Below are 17,650 nucleotides of genomic sequence, written 5' to 3'. Positions count from 1 at the left end.
CTGGTTAAATTTTATTCGATCTGCAACTCTCCCTGAAAGGATTTAATAAAATACTTATTTCAGGTTTCAGATTTGTTTACAAAATGTCATCTCCAGGCAGAAAAGTGTTGACCAAAGAACTGTCTGTGTTTATTAGCGTGTGAGCTGGATAGTGTGGGTATAAAATTATTGTTAAGGTAAGACAATACTGAGAATTATTTACAGATCATTTATATTAGCTAGGCAAATTAGATTTCCTGGCACGTGATTTGATCAATAACTCAATTACATCGTAATTTACATTTTATACAGTATAAACTGACTGGAGTGCAGACTGTATGTTCAGCAGTGCAAATCAAAGCCTAAGCCTGCTTCTCTTAAGACACACAACATGGAATGTTTACAACAGTTTCACTAAATATGATTTCCAAAATGTTATGCAATGTTCAGTGAATCTGTGTAGCCAAAACACCACATTTCAATTTTTGTCTTATTCCTTTTTTTTGGCATTTATCAAGGAAGGTTTTAACCAATGGCACGTTGAAATATGTTAGCATCCTCGTTTTATGTGCTCACTTCTTGAAATTTCCTTTTGCCTGCATGATGACTGCATTATGTTACACACGTCATTCCTCTGTACATTTGTACACTTGTTTAGCATCGTTGTATGACGATGGCGAATCAGCAAACAGCAGTCCTTCTAAGGACAATCCTGAGGCAGAGGCAGGGCCTATACTCTGAGAGGGCAGGGACGGGAGTGTGTGCATCATAAGTGAGCGTGCTCGGAGCTCTGGTCGCTGTCGTGACTGTCCTCATTGGCTAAGGAGTCCGTCGAGTGGTGGAGCGCTGCGATGCCAGAGAACTCTGACGGCAGCAACGTCCCCTTTTTCACATTCACCAGTTCTTTCTCTCGAGCTGCTGCCCCCTGCTGGCCGCCTTTCACCCTTTTCCACTTCATCCTCCTGTTCTGGAACCACACCTTCACCTACGGGGTGAAGCAGACAGAAAATGTCAAATGCACAGTTCTGAAGGAGAGAGCAAACCGTCACAAAAATAATCAAAAATCAATTAGGAAGCCTTACTGCTTAACAGCAACTTTCTCTAAAAGTTTGGCTGCTATTTCTACAGCAGCAATTATGTGTGGATGTAGTGCTCCATCTGCCACTTGGCGTCTACCTGTTTTTCCCTGACTCAACAGCCTTGACCGTATTTACGTCTCTCAGATTGATGATTAAGCTGTTGCTTAAAACGGTTTACACGTCAAGTAGCAGCAGAGGCCCTCTGAGTGTTGACACATGCGCCTGAAGGGAGGGGGAGGAAGGGGGGAGGCTCGCTCCTGTCACGCAGGGCGGGTAGGGTTTATTTTTGGGGAGTGTCATTCCGAGGGGACCGAGCGGTCACATGGTCAGGAAGTTAGTTGACAGCACAAACGTTTGTCTTAAACGTCAGGGGCGTACGTCGTGCTGAGTATCACCTCGGATTCTTTACAAGCCTCGGGGCCTTTTCTGAGAGCAGGAGAGGGGGGTGAGAGTCCAGCAAAGGATCACTTATATATGCCAGGCTCTAATGTCAAACCAAACATGTGACCCTCAAGGTCTATGTGCACACATACGCGATTGAGACCCAACAGCACTGTACCTGTCCTGCTTGATATTACACCCACAGTGAAACTCACAATTAAATCACAATGCATTGCATCAAAGACTCCTGACACCAACATTCATTTTAGCCTGTGATAGGTCAGATCCACTGGTTTAAAATGACTCGTTTAAGAATCCATGGAGCACTAATGGGCCACTCAACTCCTTTGCTTTCAAAGCATAAAACATAACAACAAACACAGTCCTGATAATGAATTGCTTGCTTTAAAGAACAAGCACTAAATTGCTGTGATTTGGCTTCCAAGTGGAAAGATGTCTCTACATCAAGGTTAAAACTGGGCCAAATTTGGCTGAAAGGTGAAGCACGTTAACGGCATGTCAATAACTAGAACACAATGTGTCATAAATACTCACTTCCCACTGAAATATGGCCATTTAAATGCAGTTGAAACAAGAGTTATATGCAACTTGGAAGTTTAAAAACATCATTTTTTCAGCCAAAAGCCTGGTTTGATCCAGAAGCTTACACATGTAAAAATGTAAACAATTGAATTCAGCCCTGTAGCTCCACCTCTGCCACCTTTGAAAATACTCCAGGTTTCACAGCTTACAACAACATAAAACATCCATCAAATTCCTCCAAACAGCTCATGCAGCATAAATCAAAGGCCTTGGCCAGCTGTTTGTATTGCCAATATTTACCTCACTATCTCCTGCTGTATATTTTCCCTGACAAAACTGAGGTCACACACAGCATATGCTGCATGAGCTGGAGAAATTTCATGCACATTTCATGCAGCTTCAAGCCGCAAAAAGATTAATTGCAACAGTCTGGGAGAGGGCTGAAGTGCAATTACAATGGCAAACTGTGTGCTTGGTGGCCCCATGGAGTTAAATGGGCTTTTGCACTTAGAAGTTTTTTTTTCACCTTTGTGATATGAAGGAAAAGTAGTGTTACTGACACGATTTATGACACATTCATCCCTTTTCATCACACTTTCCAGTTGCTCTCAGATTGAGGAGTGAGAGCCTAAACTCGTCTGTGCAGGTTTACTACTCGCATTACTTTGAGAGGCCCTTAACACACACCTGCAGACATTTTTATTCAGATTTCCTTAGATGGACACTTTCATCTGAAGCTCCACACAGAGCACTGTGGTTGCATGAACATTTTTAGCACGGTTAGCCCAAGTGAGTAGCCACCAGCTATAGTAAAATGGATCAGTAGTCTACTGAGGAGCAACTGATAACAGCCAAATGCTGATTTGATGTATTTACTGAAGAAAACTGTCTCACTTTCTGAGATACTACTGACATTTCTCAGCCATTCAAGTCCTGCAGACCTTGAATTTTGATATGTGCAGGAAAAGCAGGCATAACTAATAACGCTGCTGTATTCCATTTAGGTGCCCCAGTGAGCTGGACCATTGAACCAGCATGCACAATAAAAAGCAGGGCCCTGCTACTAAATGGGATGGAGCCCTTGCTGATGTTATTAGTTCCACCTGTTTAAATCAAAATGTTCACAGTGAGAAAAGTCTACTTGAGTTATTATTCTTGCTCAGAAGGTTTGTGTAGGTTCATCAGCAAATCTTTGGCTGAGGCCATCATGATAGTTTTTAGCCTGACAAAAGACCCATAAATCTGTGTAAAACACACATCTATAAGGCTCATGCATGTATATCTTTGGGATCTTAAGTTATGATTTGCCTCCGAGGTCTCACCTGACTCCAGTCTCTTCTTTACATTCAATCTACACTGTATCACACTGAAAGATATCACTGGCAAGGTGTCAACTACGTGTGACTTATAGCTTCCAAACGGGTGTCAGAGAACAACAGTCTGTACGACACTTCCTTCCCCCGACCATTTGTCTCCTGTTATTTATTTCATGTGCCTGCGTTTTACAGCGGCCGGCCCACGCTCGGAGACCAATTTGTGCTTGCAGGGGTAGTAGAAGAGAGGAAGTGACTTGCTAGACAGCACTTCCTTCAACCCGTCTCCCTGCCTTGGCTGTGGCCTGCTTGAAAGAATAGACAGGAACATCTGGAATATGATAGTCCCGTCACACAGCCACATCTGGAGCACAATAGCCCTCGCACTGGAGTTACAAAAACACAGTAGCGAGCTGAAAAGCCTCCTCGTCGTCCTGAGGCAGAGTCTGTTTTCACAACATGGCATTAATGTGCTAATGGGGGGTTCAATGATGTCTGATCCCAGGGGGAAACAAGCAGCGGTGGGTTGGGACGTACTTGTCTTTCAGTGAGGTCGAGGTTCACGGCGATCTCGTAGCGCCTTAGCCTGGTTAGGTAGTTGTGGTGGGCAAACTCGGCCTCCAGCTCTCGGATCTGTTCCTTGGTGAACGCCGTCCTCTCCTTCCTGGGTTTGCTGCTCACGTCTGACTTGTAATTCCCATCCTGGGACTCTGAAACCAAACACCACACAGGTTTCTGTTCCACTCAGGGCAGATTTATATGCAACAAAAATAAAAATAAAGCCAATGTTATGTGGCAGGTGCAAGTCGGCAGGGAAAGAAAAGAGGAAAGGTAAGGAAACAATGGGAGCTGTCAATCACACTTTATTGTTCAGTCATTGTTTATGAACACTTTAAGTGGCTGGAAGGACTCACGGCGGCTACATGTGTGTCTGACTGCAGCTGTGCTGTTACAATAGGCTGCCTCTCATACTGCCAACATGGGTTTAATTTGTCTTCAAGGAATCTGCTGCTACAACCTTAGTTTTTAAATATGGAACAAAACAGTTTTGCAGGATACATAAAATTTATTTTTGGCGATAATTTGTGAAAAAAAAGTGCCACTATTTGCAACACTTTTTTTCCCTTTCTCAACTTTGTATCTTTTCAGTCATGTTTTGCAGATTTCAGAAATCCAGCCAGACAATAAACTTCCTGGAATATTAAGACAAACATTTAAAAAAATTGGAAAAGATCTTCAGAAACATTACGCTCACACTGTCAGGTAATGTTTGATGTTACCTGTTCTGGTGAAATTGTGATGATGTTTTCGTCTTCAGTGAAAATAAAACAAGCATGAAAACGTGTGAGCACAAAATGTAAGGAGAGTACTTGCAACGTATTCTGCATTTCCTTCAGAAAAATGTGGGATAAACACATGAAAAAAAATGTAAAGTAAAAGTCTCCAGCACGTCATCTCCACTTCAGCTCATCAACCCGGAAAAATACTTTTTGTTTTGGTATTTCCATAAACTTTCCGAAGAAAACACATTCGGTTAATTTGCCCTCCAAAACTTTCCTATTGTGAGCAGCCTTTGTGGTTTCTCTGTTGGACACGCTTCAGTTGCACATTGCACTCGAAGGCAGCAGTGATTGCATGCTAATTCATCTGCGGTCCTGTTCTGTCGTGTGTGTTAATCCAGCAGGCCTGCGTCAAGCCAAACTGTAAATAGTCCTGCAGCCCAGAGCCAGACTCACAAACGCTGCAAAGCCTGAAGCCACGTATCTCTTCACCTAAAGCTTCCAGCCCTGTCAGCTCTGTTTTTCTGTCAGAAAGAGGATCTTCGGTCTAAATGTCTGTTTTCTTCTGAACAAAATAACTCCCTTGAGAGGCTAAAGACAAGATGAGAGTTAAACTGCTCTACAAAAGATATATTTGTAGAGCACTTTTAGAGCCAAGGACAAACAGATATATAAACTGCAAGAATTCCCACATGAATTTTATGAAATGAAACAGATCATTGCTTGACCCGCAGCCTGTGTCCGGCTCCCCCTTGACCTTGCCTTTCCCTCCCTGTAATTTCAAACCGAGCGCTCCAAACAGCGTGTGGCTGATTGAAGCGTATTTATCCGCTCTCTCTCTGGTAAACACAGACATTGTGTAAAGAGAAATAAAAGAATAACACAGGCAGCTGGTTCAGACCAGCAGGCCTGGAGTTAAAACGAGCGGCGGGCTTTTATGACACAGCCACTACACCACAGCAATTAGGTCCCTGCTGTAACTTTCATCTCTCCACAAAAAAGGAGGAATAATATGAGAAAAATACACGCACCCAGACAGGACACGTCGTTTAGGGCTCCCAAATGAACCGAGCTCTGTGCAGCAGGGACCCTCCAAAAAATAATGCGCTTTACGAATGGACACCGAAAATGTTAATTTCCTGATTTTTTTTTCTCGTGACGGAAAATTGCGTGTTAGTTGTTTTCCTTCAGTGAAAGTTATGATTTTTTTTTTATGTCCCTTTTGTAAAATATTATTGCAGCGGCACACACAACAATGAAGTCAAACGCACCAACACATCCGCAGTGTTTTTCTAAAGCTTCTTCTCAGGGAAAGTGTGCCAGCGAGAGGCCTCCTCCTTTTTACAGCGCCGCCTCAACAAAATAAGACTTCAAGCACCTTTTATTGTTCCACACAGAAAATCTAGTAACTTTTTAAAGAACGACCACTCCCATGACAGGACGAGTCTATGCAAATATAACCCAGACACTTAGCACGGTGCACCGACCGACACTCTATAGGGCTAAAACTCTCCAGCTTGGCCACAAAAAATGAGCCGGTTCCGCAGAAACCAGACACCCAAAATACCAAGGAGCTGGCTCATCTCATTAGCCCACCCTATGGCCTTCCTTGAAGAAACAATCACAACCAAGTGTTAGACAGAAAGTTGAGATGCTTCATATTTGCGCGAATGGGGTGAACCTAGCATGGAAATGAGCTCTCAGGTTTTGTTGTTATTTCTGTATCTAAATTCAGGTTTCTGGTCCAGATGGTGAAATTTAATCAGGGCTCTATCTCATGCAACTGGCAGCGGTGCAATATTTAGACAGCTGATTGAGTCAGCAGCCTAGTTAGGCCTAATAATCGGCATGATTGGTGTTAGCGTGGAGAGAATGCACAGCACAAGGCAGGAGTATGCAGTAACCATTGTTACAGGGGAAGTGGGATTTGGAGAGCGAGGCTCGGTTTCCAAATGATTTGACAAAGGAGGAAAGGAAATAGGAGGTGGTGCGTTGAATATGTGGATTAAATACACATTCGCAACATTTTATAAGTGAATAACAGGACGTTTAGCACAAGTAGAACTATAAAACTGAAAATGAAGCCGGGTCGGCTCTCCATAAACTGTGTGTGTTGTATAATTTTGCCATGTTCTTTGCTGCATGGATCTTGCTGCAATCTTACCTGCTCTTTCTAGTATTTGGTATTATAACCTAAACTATTACAAACATGTTTCCAGTGCAGTTACTGTCTGTTAATTACAGTGAAGAATCCAATAGATTTTGTGATCTGTTGGTAAACTGCAGCAACAGCCGGCCTGTCAGAGGGACTGGACGCGGTCTGAGGCGACCACCAGCATCCTGAGTGAAAACCGATCACATGCAGGAGTATCAGTCAGTGGTCAAGTGCAGGTGATATGCTGTGCACACAAAGAGGCCTTTTAAAGGGTGCAGGATCGGCGCTGACGACCCCGATCCTCAAATGGACAGAGAGCGGCGAGAACTCTTTTCCTGGAAAACTTAGAGCTCTCACTAATATCACGTTCCCTGCGAGAACTCCCGCGACCCGGCACGGCGGTTTGTCATGCAGTGATTGATTATTGTGGTAACTGCAGGTTGGAAACGTCCTGCAGGTTGTCAACGAGGTGTCACCTATTTCGGTTGAGTCCTAAACGAGGGATTTCTGCAGAAATGTGCAAAAGAAATTTTTTTTTTTCAGATAAATCACTGTTAATTTGTCTATATTATTATGAATGCAAAAGTTATTCAAGGATTGTGTCCCTATTTCAGGACAATGAACACCTGCCTTGAGGTGCCGAGTCACACATTTAACAAAGTCACTGATTTCCTAAAAACCACAAACTAGCCGTGGAGCTCACAGCGCTGATGCACTTTACTGCACAGAAAATGTTCCGATGCAATAGAGCAGTGAGCGGGAGATCAGTCACAGACCTTAGTATTATATACTGTATAAATCCTTTTGCTACGTCTGTATTTCACTTAATTTAATGGATCTGAAGTGTTTCAGAGCAAGAAGTATTAATAGCATGATGATGGTTTAGTTGATAGATATTAAAATAATTTAGAATCGTTGTAAAAAGAAAACTAAAACTAAATCAACATCGCATCCTATTATTACACAGATAATTGAATCGTTTCATTTTATTTCAGTAAACCTGACTGTGATTTATTAACTGCAAGATGTAGACAAGGAAAAGGGCTGAAAAGCCTGAAAGTCTGTCGGGGTGTTTAGTGTGGCGCGAGGCGCCGGTGTAGTCTTTTACAATCCATGACATTAATTCTTTACTGTGTGCCTCATTTTCTGCCCTCTGAAGAGTGTCGCAACAAACCAGATGTGATTTTTAAACAAAACATGGCAGTAGTCAGATGTGCCCACACAGCTATGATGTGGCCTTTGCTCCACACTTCAGCCTCCCCGCGTGTCAGCCGACACCTACAAACTGCTTTTCACACAGTTTTTTTGTTTTTCTATCAGAGCAGAAAAATTCCCAGCAGTTATGTGTTGAAAGATTTATAATGACAAGTACAGATGTTTGTGTTTTTCTAGAGCTCTGCTTGGAATTTCTCACAAATGCTGATATTTACAGTATGTGATGATGTTTAACTAACAATAAGACTGAACAAAGAGAGGTGGGAAATACCTCCAGAGAATTTTACATTAAGTCTATAGTTGTACAGTGTGCCACAAACAGCTTGTTTATTCCTAATATTTGAAGAGCAAGCATCTGAGGAATTAAATCTCTGCCATTAGAGTCACTTCTGGCTTAAGTAAAAACTCGGCTCCTCTTACCTGAACTGTCACTTTTCCTCTTGCTGTTCCTCTTCTCGGCCTCAGCAGGTGACAGAGTCTGTCTGCCAAAGTCTGCAGCCACGCAGGAGGCCCCTGTAGGGGTGCTGCCGCTGCCCAGACTCGGGGTGCTGGCGCACATACTGGGCCCACCGGGGTGGCCCAGGTCCGGGGGTGTGGGCCCGTTGTCGTGGGCTGAGTGGGAGTGCGGGTGGCAAAGGTTGTGGCGCGTGTTACCGCCAGGTGACGGCATCTGTGGGATATGCCAGGATGCGTGGTGCTGAGGCGGATGGTGATGCTGCTGGGAGGGCAGGTGGCCGCGGTGGGGGTGGTGGTGGTGGTGGTGCTGCCCGGGGAACAGGCCGTCATCGACCGGGTAGCTGGAGATGATGCAGGGCGACGGTGAGGAGGTGGAGGAGGAGGACGACGAAGAGGCCAGGTCAGGGTAGGAAACGTGGTCCGAGCGTCCGTGCAGGGTCAGGGGAGACTGGGTGAAGGCGGGATGCAGGGCCTGAGCCGGGGCGTGGGGGCTCCGCAGGCAGCCAAAAAGTGTGTGATCCATCGCGTGCAAACACACACGACCCTCCAGGAGAGGCGAGAAGGGCAAGTTTAAAATGCTGTAGTTACTAAATCAAGCAAAAACAAAAAGATCACAAGCACATATCCAGGATGCTTCTTTTCCCTTTGACTATCCCAGAACTCTTTCCCTCAGTTAAAAAGTTCAGATGGTCGACTCAGAGCAGAAAGCAAAGTGTGTTTTGAAATGGGTGTCCTGAGATAATCCGGAGCATGTGGCCCGTTGTCAGGCTGTGCAGGATAAACAGTTAGCCCAGGATAAGCTGCAGCAGAGCCTCTCAGATGTCAGGAGGAACAGGGGACTGGAGCTCGATGCTGGGAGCAGAAGGAGGTTCCTAGGAACTGCAGAACGAGGGGAGCCGGCGGAGGGGATGTTATAAATAGGGTGTAACGTGAGAGGGAGGCTGGGTCACAGACTGCATACGCGCTACTGACCACATACATATGATCACCCTCCAAAAAGCACAGCACAATAAATCTGTACTATTAAAATGGCTGAGCCTCAGGAAAGAGGGCAATTTATTTTGGACTTGGATCTGACCTCCGGTGGCCATCTTTTTTTCCTGCAAGAAAACAGCCTTAACGGTTCAAGGGTGGGGCTGGGGGAGAGGGGGCTGGGGGGATATGAGGGGAGGTGAGAGAGTGTGGAGGGAGAGGGGGCCGAGGTGTCAGGGGTTAACTGAGCGTGTCACCCTGTCTTTGTCAGTTTTGACCCTTTAAAATACTGTTAGTCTTGTGGAAGAAGGCAAGTTCTGAGGGCTTCCTTTGCCCTTCACTTTGTCTGCTTGTGTGTCACAGAAATCCTGTGACGTTAAGAGCTCTAGTTAGTCACTGTACCTTTGCCTCTTCACTACTTTTAAAGGAATATGAAAAGTTGTATTTCAAAATTATACTCAAGAAACTAAATAATTGCCCTCCAAGTAAATGTAAAAGCAATAACCAGAGTTGACCGTGGAACCATAATTTTTCCCTTTTTAACTTATTGTGCAATGAAACACGTCACATCATCCAATCGATAAACACAAATACAAGTTTGACCTCCAGTATGAGTTCACGATCTACAAATAACAGCTTTTATTCGCTTTTATTTCAAAACAGTGTCACAAATACTAATTAAAATTACAATTAATTACTTTAACAATATGCTGCTCAGTATTGTTTAACGCAACTCAATCTGTGACATTTAATATCATTATTTACAGTAAGTGCATGCAGACAGAGAGTTATATCCGTGGCTCGTGGCATCGTGAGTGACCAGAAATAAACTCCTGGAAATGGTTCCTGAGTTTGTAAAGGATGAAATATTTTAATCACAGACAACCTCAAAATACACTCAATACAATCACATCAGTGTGTCACAAGATCATTTTGGCCATTAAAGTGTCATTTTCTTGAAGTGAAGGAGGAATAAAAGCAGGTAAACAGGCCGAGAGTGAACAAAAGATGCCTTCGCCTCAGCTTCTCTTATTCTCTCTTATTGTCATAATGAGCTCTACCGAGACTCAAATACAACTAAAACAGATTCAAGACATTAATTTGCCCTCAAAATTATTTATTTAACTTCTGATACAATAAAAAAAACAGTATGGGATTTAAAATATGAGAAATAATCCTGGTGTGTAAGTGTATGGTGTTGGTTTAATGTTGATATTATGAGGAAATTGTAAAAATCTGGTTTTAGTCTAGTAATTAAAATATTTAAGTTGTATAATTTATACAGGCAGTATAATTAAGAAATTGTAAATAAATGTTCTACATATCTTATTACAAATGAAAGATAAATAATCACCTCACACACATATTTCCCTCCTTTAGATCTATAAAATTCTAATAGTGTATGTTGTAAATTTAACAAATTAAAAGTGTTTGAATCAGATTTAAATCTAATAATAAATAAAAGTATTTTTTAGTTGTTTCAGGGTTTTGCTGGCTCAGACAGGTTCTACAGATCAGTCACAATAACTCCACTCTCTGGGGATCCGGGTGGACGACCCAGGCTGTGCCACAGGCGCTGTGGGCCGCCTGAGAAAGGAAATTAATTCCTCTTTGAGAGAAAATTACTTTAACAGATTTCATGGCGGAGGCAGGCTGTAACTTTGCCGCTGTCGCCCCCCCCCCCCCAGTCCCTCCAAATCCTCGGAAGGCAGCAGAGGCAGCACAGCAGAGGAAAGGCACCTTAGGTGAGTGAGTGTCAAACTCTTCTACTGTTTACCTTACAAATTAAGGCTATTAGCAGGTTAGCTCAGGCTATATATTTGCTCAGGCCTTATGCAGGTATTAGTTCACATGTGTTTCCAATCCTGTCGCTGGTCTCGCTGCAGTGATGGCCTGTGGCGTGGGTGTTTTCAGTCAGTCCTAGTCTTCGCCCCTCCTGGGCTATATGAGGCAAAATCTCCCACTGTGTGAATAAGTGTGTGTGTGAAATTCACTTACACTCACATATCAGGCCAACAATGGACTTTTATTTTGAAAATAGCAGCGATCACCCACTCATGCTGTCCACCTCAGAGGGGACTGAGGTTCCACATAACATCCATCAATATCATTTTTTTTCTTTACACTTTTTATTCATCTAATTTGAGAATGTTTCTTTTATATCCTGGTTTCTCCTCCATACCGCTGAATACAAGTGGTTCCTTTAAGAGCTGCTAACCCCAAAATAAATGTTATTAGTTTGGATTCAGTGAAGAGTTTTAGTGTCCCGTGATGGTGTAAATGCTGTTTCAGATGCCTTTCCAGTCTGAACTGAATAAAATCCAATTGGAAACTTTTTATTTGGACATGAAAACGGTCCCACTTCAAGATATTGGCACAAAGCATCAGTGACATAATTCTAAAGCTACCTGTATTGGCCTCTGAAAGCTCATATTTGTCGAACCTTCCATGTGATGACCAGCGAAATGAAGAGGAGAGGAAAAAGAGGTGAAGAGGTTAAAACGGTGAGCAGGATCTGATGATCTAGATGGCGCTTGGGGGCGGCGGGGTCGAGGTGGCGTTTTCTCCGCAGTAGACAGAAACCGAAGGTAGACCTGCTGCTCAACCTGTGGCTGTCAGTCACGCAGGCAGGAAGGATTACAGCAAACACAGCTCAGCGCCGCTGTCACCAAAACAAACATGCAACCACCACTTTAGGCCTTTTCTCGTATGAACTTAAAGTTTACACGGTCATTTGCTGAATGTTTTGGGTTTGGTTTTGGTTTTTGCAGAGATGTAATACAGACTGAGGCTGCATGCAGACGCTAATCAAAAGATAATACCACAGAAAAGCAAGGCGGCCCTGCCAATAACGTGTCCTTAAAAGCTCCGAACACATGAAGAAAACAGCGCCGTTTTGCTTGAAATGCCTCCACTTTGCAGTTAGAAGCAGAAAATAAAGAGTGAATAAATAGTTTATAACACATTAGAGTTTATTTATGTATTTGTCAACAACTTAAAGTCATGTGGAAACCCTTAACTGGAAGCTATACACATAATTAATAACCATATTATATTATTTCTTTCTCTTTCATTGACATGAACTGTGCATTAATACTCACACAAAACAGTATTTATAGCTGAGTACAACTACATTACAGTGTGTTATAAATAATGTCTTAAATCTTTATGTACTTTTTTATAAATGCTAAATGGGTGGCTTATAGAAAAGTCTTAAAAAATATTTGATTGGACAAGTGAATATAAGGATTGATCACAATAACAACTGCAACATTTTTCACATGATCGCAGCAGCACGACAGCATCAGGTTTTCAGGCTCGGATGGACTCTGTGGGACCGTATGATAAAATTTCATCCTGTTTTCTTTGCCAATCTCGCTGCACTCACTTTCCTAAATTTAACAGCCCCCGGTGTGTTTTAGGCTTTATTGCAGAGGGCTTTGATGTAGCTCTCGGCCTCAGACGCTAATATGAGCGTTTAAAAAGACCCAGTGTGTGCGTAATTATTATTAGACATTTTCCTCTTTTTTTATTCTCCGGCTAATATGGAAACATTTCAGAGCGTCTAACGCTCAGAGAGCCTCTCCTGATATATAAAGCATGTAGCCAAGCACAGTAAGATTAGAGCTGATGTGTTTTGTGACAGCAGTAAAGCCAATATATCCGAAATAAGGCTTTTGATTACAACAAATGTCATCCTGGTAAATAAACCTGCAGGATTTTGGCTTCACTGAAACCTTTAAGAGCAGAGATTTCTGACCTTAATGGGAGTTTTTGACTCTCTTCACATATAATATTTCCACCTTTTGAAAAACCTGATGTCTGCTCTTATAAAAGCACAGCTGGCATGAAAGTTAGATTTAAGTTATACATGATATCATCCAAAGATCAGTGCCTACAAGTAGCTGATGTGTTTGAAGACACATTTATATCTGACTCATTGACTGAAACAAACTTTTTTTTAATTGTAATTGTCCATAATGTGGCCGTACTGCAGGATCACATCAGCCTCAGAGATAAATCACGTTTCCTGGGTTTGATCCTGGGACTAATAACAGAGCAGGGACAGTGACAGCGTTGCAGTGTTGAGATGAACATCTGCGGCCGGCGAGCAAACTGTCGTCGCCGCTCGTTTCCTTCAGACTTCAGCCACAGATTTACAGCAGTTGTCAGGAATATTGTCCGTCCGGACGATAGCGGGATGGCAGTGATATATGACGAAGTGAGACAGTAAATGTTGTCTCCGTTTACAGCTCGATCACATGAAGAGAACAGCAGCTTTCTCTGGGAGTGACGGCATGAAGGCATGAAGGAAAATGTTGACAGCTTTGAATGCGTCTGTTATTTTTTAACTCACTTTATGTGGTCTGAAACGCACAAAACCATTTGTGTACTGACTCTTCTGCACTTTGAATGAGACTCTTGAGACTATTTGCTGTTTTAAAATTAGTTGTTGAAATTAAGAGATTTACTTTTTAATAAATACTCTTTGACTTTTGACTTTTTTGAATCAAAAACGCTTTTAATCACACTTTGCTTCTGTTGCTTAAGAGCTGCTTGGCCTATTACTGCTGCGATGCCGAGCCGAGCGTAGTAATTTACTGCGTTTTCACCTAATTTAAATGATTATCTGGCTGCTTTGGAAAAAGAAAATTAGATGACCCTTTTTGATTGTGATTTTCATCTAATAAATTCAAACTAAGATGGGTATTGAGCCAAAAACAAGCTGATTTTCCCCCTAAAATGTTGACGTTTCGCAGATATAAGAGGTCTCATGTGACACCGATGATATCTCTGGAAACATCTGTCTTCACGGTGAGATTTGCTGCTCTCATAGAGCCACATTGAGCGAGCAGCGCAGCTCTTAGGTGGCCACTTTCTGTGTCTGTAATGGCCACGGACAGCCGGGTGAGATCATCATCTATAATGGGGGGCGGTTGGAGCTGCCTGGTGTGACGGTTCCCCTCCGCGTCCAGCTTGAAGGCATTGGAGCCGGAGTAGACGTGTGTGATGCTGTGCAGGGCCTCGCACCGAGTCAGACCACACCTCAAACGGCTCGGGGTCGCCGCACTAAAGCCTCCATTTAGATCTGGGCTCGGTGCAACCGCCAAAACCCAAAGCGGCACCGGCTCCAGCCAGCCACAGTGCTAAGCCGGTTTCCTCCCAGAATAAATTTGTAAACGCCCTCCTTCGTTTCGCCCCCTTCACACTCGTCGCCATCTTCAAGTGGGAGTGGGTGCCAGGCGGGGAGCGACGCCAGACTTCTCAATTTGTGAACGGGGCCATTAGTGATTTTTATTTGTTCAATTGGATCGCCCGCCCACCTACCATCCAACCGAACCCACCCTGCACGCTAAGCGTCCTCTCCGCAACACCAAAGCTCATAACGCTGCAGGCGCAGTGTGATGTCTGTGCAGGAGCTCTGGCCATATTGCATCACTCCGGCGTCCCTCTGATGGTCCGGCTTCAACATGCTGTTCCAATAAGGCAAATCATTCAAAAGAGTGAAGTCAACCTTTTATGATTTTACGGCTTCCTTCTCTCTTTAGGTTCCTGAGAGTTTCTGGGTGATTCCCAGAGCGTTTATTCCGTTAGGTTACTGTACGGGGGACCGGCCTGTTTCCTGACCAATGTTCACTCAGTGTGTTGGTGCTGGTGAATCTCATTAGCACTTAATTCAGACTCAGCACCATCGTTTGATTCCTGCTAAGCGTCATCACGCGGTTATACCACGTCGGGTCAGTGACGGTGTTTCATTTGCAGCTCTGTGTCAGAGAAATTATGTTTAGAAGCGATTGATATGTTTTGAGATGTCGCACAGTTTACGTTTTCTATCAACATGAGGAGGAGATGTTGCTAATTTACGCATCCGGCAAGTCGCAAAATTGTAGACACTTCACAAATCGGAGAAACGGTGACAACTTATTTCATTTGTTTTCTGACAAAATATCCGTCCCGATGCAATGACTCACGCAGTGACTGCAGCGTTATTAAACTCTTTTATGGTTATGTTTAGGCAGCTCTCGGTGAAGGTTCGAGAAAGACTGTGGTCTGGGTTTAATATAGAGAAAGTCTGCAGTGACTTCAAACCAGAAACACGATCTTTTCATGACCTTAACCAAATTCTTGAGTTGCCTAAACCGCACACTCAGGATGCGAACCCTGGACTCTGGTGTCAAAGAGTCCACCATCGACCCGACCACCTCGCTGCGGTCTGTCAATGCAGCTTCATTCACTCAAAATAACCAAAAAATCCAGCCAGCAATTACGTTTCTAATCACAACATAATTGGGAAAACAATTCAATAATATATAAACATAATTTGTAGGAGGCAAGCTTGTGATTTGTTTTGTCTATACTTTGCATCAAGCTTCATCAAGCAGATCTGAAGGGTAAATTATAATAATTGGAGAAATGAAGTTCGAGGAGTTGTGGTGTGAAAACATGGAAACTGTTTGTTAATCTACTGTATATAAGATTACTGTCAGCTACAGGTTTTCAGTTAAACACCCACAGTTCAGGTGCTTTCACTTATTTTTCCTCTTTTAAATACTGTGTGACTGAGCTTGATGGACTCCTTCCTCACTCTCCACTCGGCTTTATTGCACCTGTTCAGGCAGGAGAGGCTACACCTTCATCATTCGAACTGCATGGACCTCATGTGATTTCCAGCGTAGCTTCACCCAGCAGCCCGACCGGATGTTTGATCAGCAGAATAAGTAAAAACACATTTCATTTTTAGCAAATATCAGGCGGACAGCGTCGCCTATTTCTGATTTGGTAGATGTTCAAAGCTAAAACTACTACAACCACTCGTATTAGTAGTATTATCATATTTAATTATGTATAATAATTGTTGATTTCCATTCTCAGAAGTTTCCTGTGTGATCCTTCTTTTGGTGCTCTTGGGGAAAAACCCTTATAGGCACACCTTCTGCACAGTTTTTATTTTGTATTTTATTCTCTGTAAAAATGATAAAGAACTACCACAGTTACTACCACTAATGATAATTACATCAATAGTCTAGAACTGGGGGGCCAAACTATGGCCTGTGGACCAGCTGCAGCCCACTGCCTGTTTTTAAACGTTCTGAGGTGAATTTTTAAAAATAGACTACAATATGGCCTGAGCATATGTCTAATGAATTGCACTGTATGTACGTTGCACTTCCTAGTTCAAACACTAGATGTCATCTTGAACAACGACTAGCACCTGTGTCGTTGCATTTAGTTTGAACACTAGAGGGCGCTGCCATTTTGAACAGCCACTAAACCTACGATGATTATCAGTCAAAGAGGAAGTGTGTCCGCTTTGCAAGGAATGCCTTTGAGCGTCATGTTCGACTTCAGTGCCAGAATAACTGACTGCTGACTGACAGCTAGCCTGATAGCGCGAAAACAGCAGCTTTTTCAAGCCAACAAAATGAACGAAAATGCTAAAAGAGCTAGCTGATAGGTAGCCTGGCACAGAAGAAAATCAAACACAGTCATTGTGTCTAGACTGTAATGTTAAAACATTACAGAGTTACTCCGATAGAAAATGAATTTTCTCTGGCATGTGGAGGTTTTCTGGTCTTTTCTTGCAGTGTAACCTGAAAACACAACAAAAAGTAAAAGTCTGGCCCGTCACTCCATATATTCTTCTGTATGTGGCTCACAGTCAAAAACAGTTTGGTCTGGAAACGAAACTAAAGTTCCTTCACAGAATATCAGATGAACACAATACAAACAAAAAACAACATAGACATTAAAGAAAGTGAATTTATTGAAAAAATGCCTTTTAATGACAGCTGATTAAAGTGTCATTTTCAACCTTAAATTCAAGTGAAGCCAGATGAGGACTTTAGAAGACTTTCTGTTTAATGAGGTGAAGATGCTGCTGATTAATGCACATTATTATTTATCATGATGGAGGTAAGTTTGGAACAACAAACATTTTTTAGATGTGAGTTGCCACCGTAGCATCGCTGGCTAACATACTGTCATTTAACAGGTGGCTGGGCTTGTATCTTGTTCTGTTTTCTGGATCACTTTGTCCTGCTGATTGATCTGACGGTTGATTCGGGTGATCGTGTCGAGGTCTTTGAGGCACTCTGTGATGAAAGGCTGTGGAAATAAAACACGTCACCTTGCTGATGCAGCTACCGCCTCAGAGGAACCTTGTCTGGAAAACCTTTCATGGAAACTGAGAAATGCTCTACAACTTTTTCAACAACAAAATACCATCAGAAAGTCAGTCTGTAGCATCAGCCTTAAAATCTCTATATAACTGAATCT

The 17,650-nt window shown here is 42.9% G+C and overlaps 1 protein-coding gene across 1 annotated transcript; it reads right to left on the bottom strand.

Annotated features, from left to right (window-relative positions):
* Positions 1-15: 15 nt before the first annotated feature.
* Positions 16-9,268, bottom strand: meox2a (mesenchyme homeobox 2a). Its single transcript, XM_041942519.1, has 3 exons — positions 8,366-9,268; positions 3,833-4,005; positions 16-964 (listed from the first exon to the last, which is right to left on the bottom strand). The coding sequence occupies exons 1-3, from the start codon at positions 8,922-8,924 to the stop codon at positions 746-748; spliced, it is 951 nt and encodes a 316-aa protein (XP_041798453.1). The 5' UTR covers positions 8,925-9,268; the 3' UTR covers positions 16-745.
* Positions 9,269-17,650: the final 8,382 nt, after the last annotated feature.

The sequence above is a fragment of the Chelmon rostratus genome, chromosome 8, assembly GCF_017976325.1.
Source record: "Chelmon rostratus isolate fCheRos1 chromosome 8, fCheRos1.pri, whole genome shotgun sequence".
NCBI lineage: Eukaryota > Metazoa > Chordata > Actinopteri > Chaetodontiformes > Chaetodontidae > Chelmon > Chelmon rostratus.
The sequence above is the reverse complement of the archived record's forward strand: the minus strand, read 5'-3'. Positions and strand labels throughout refer to the sequence as shown.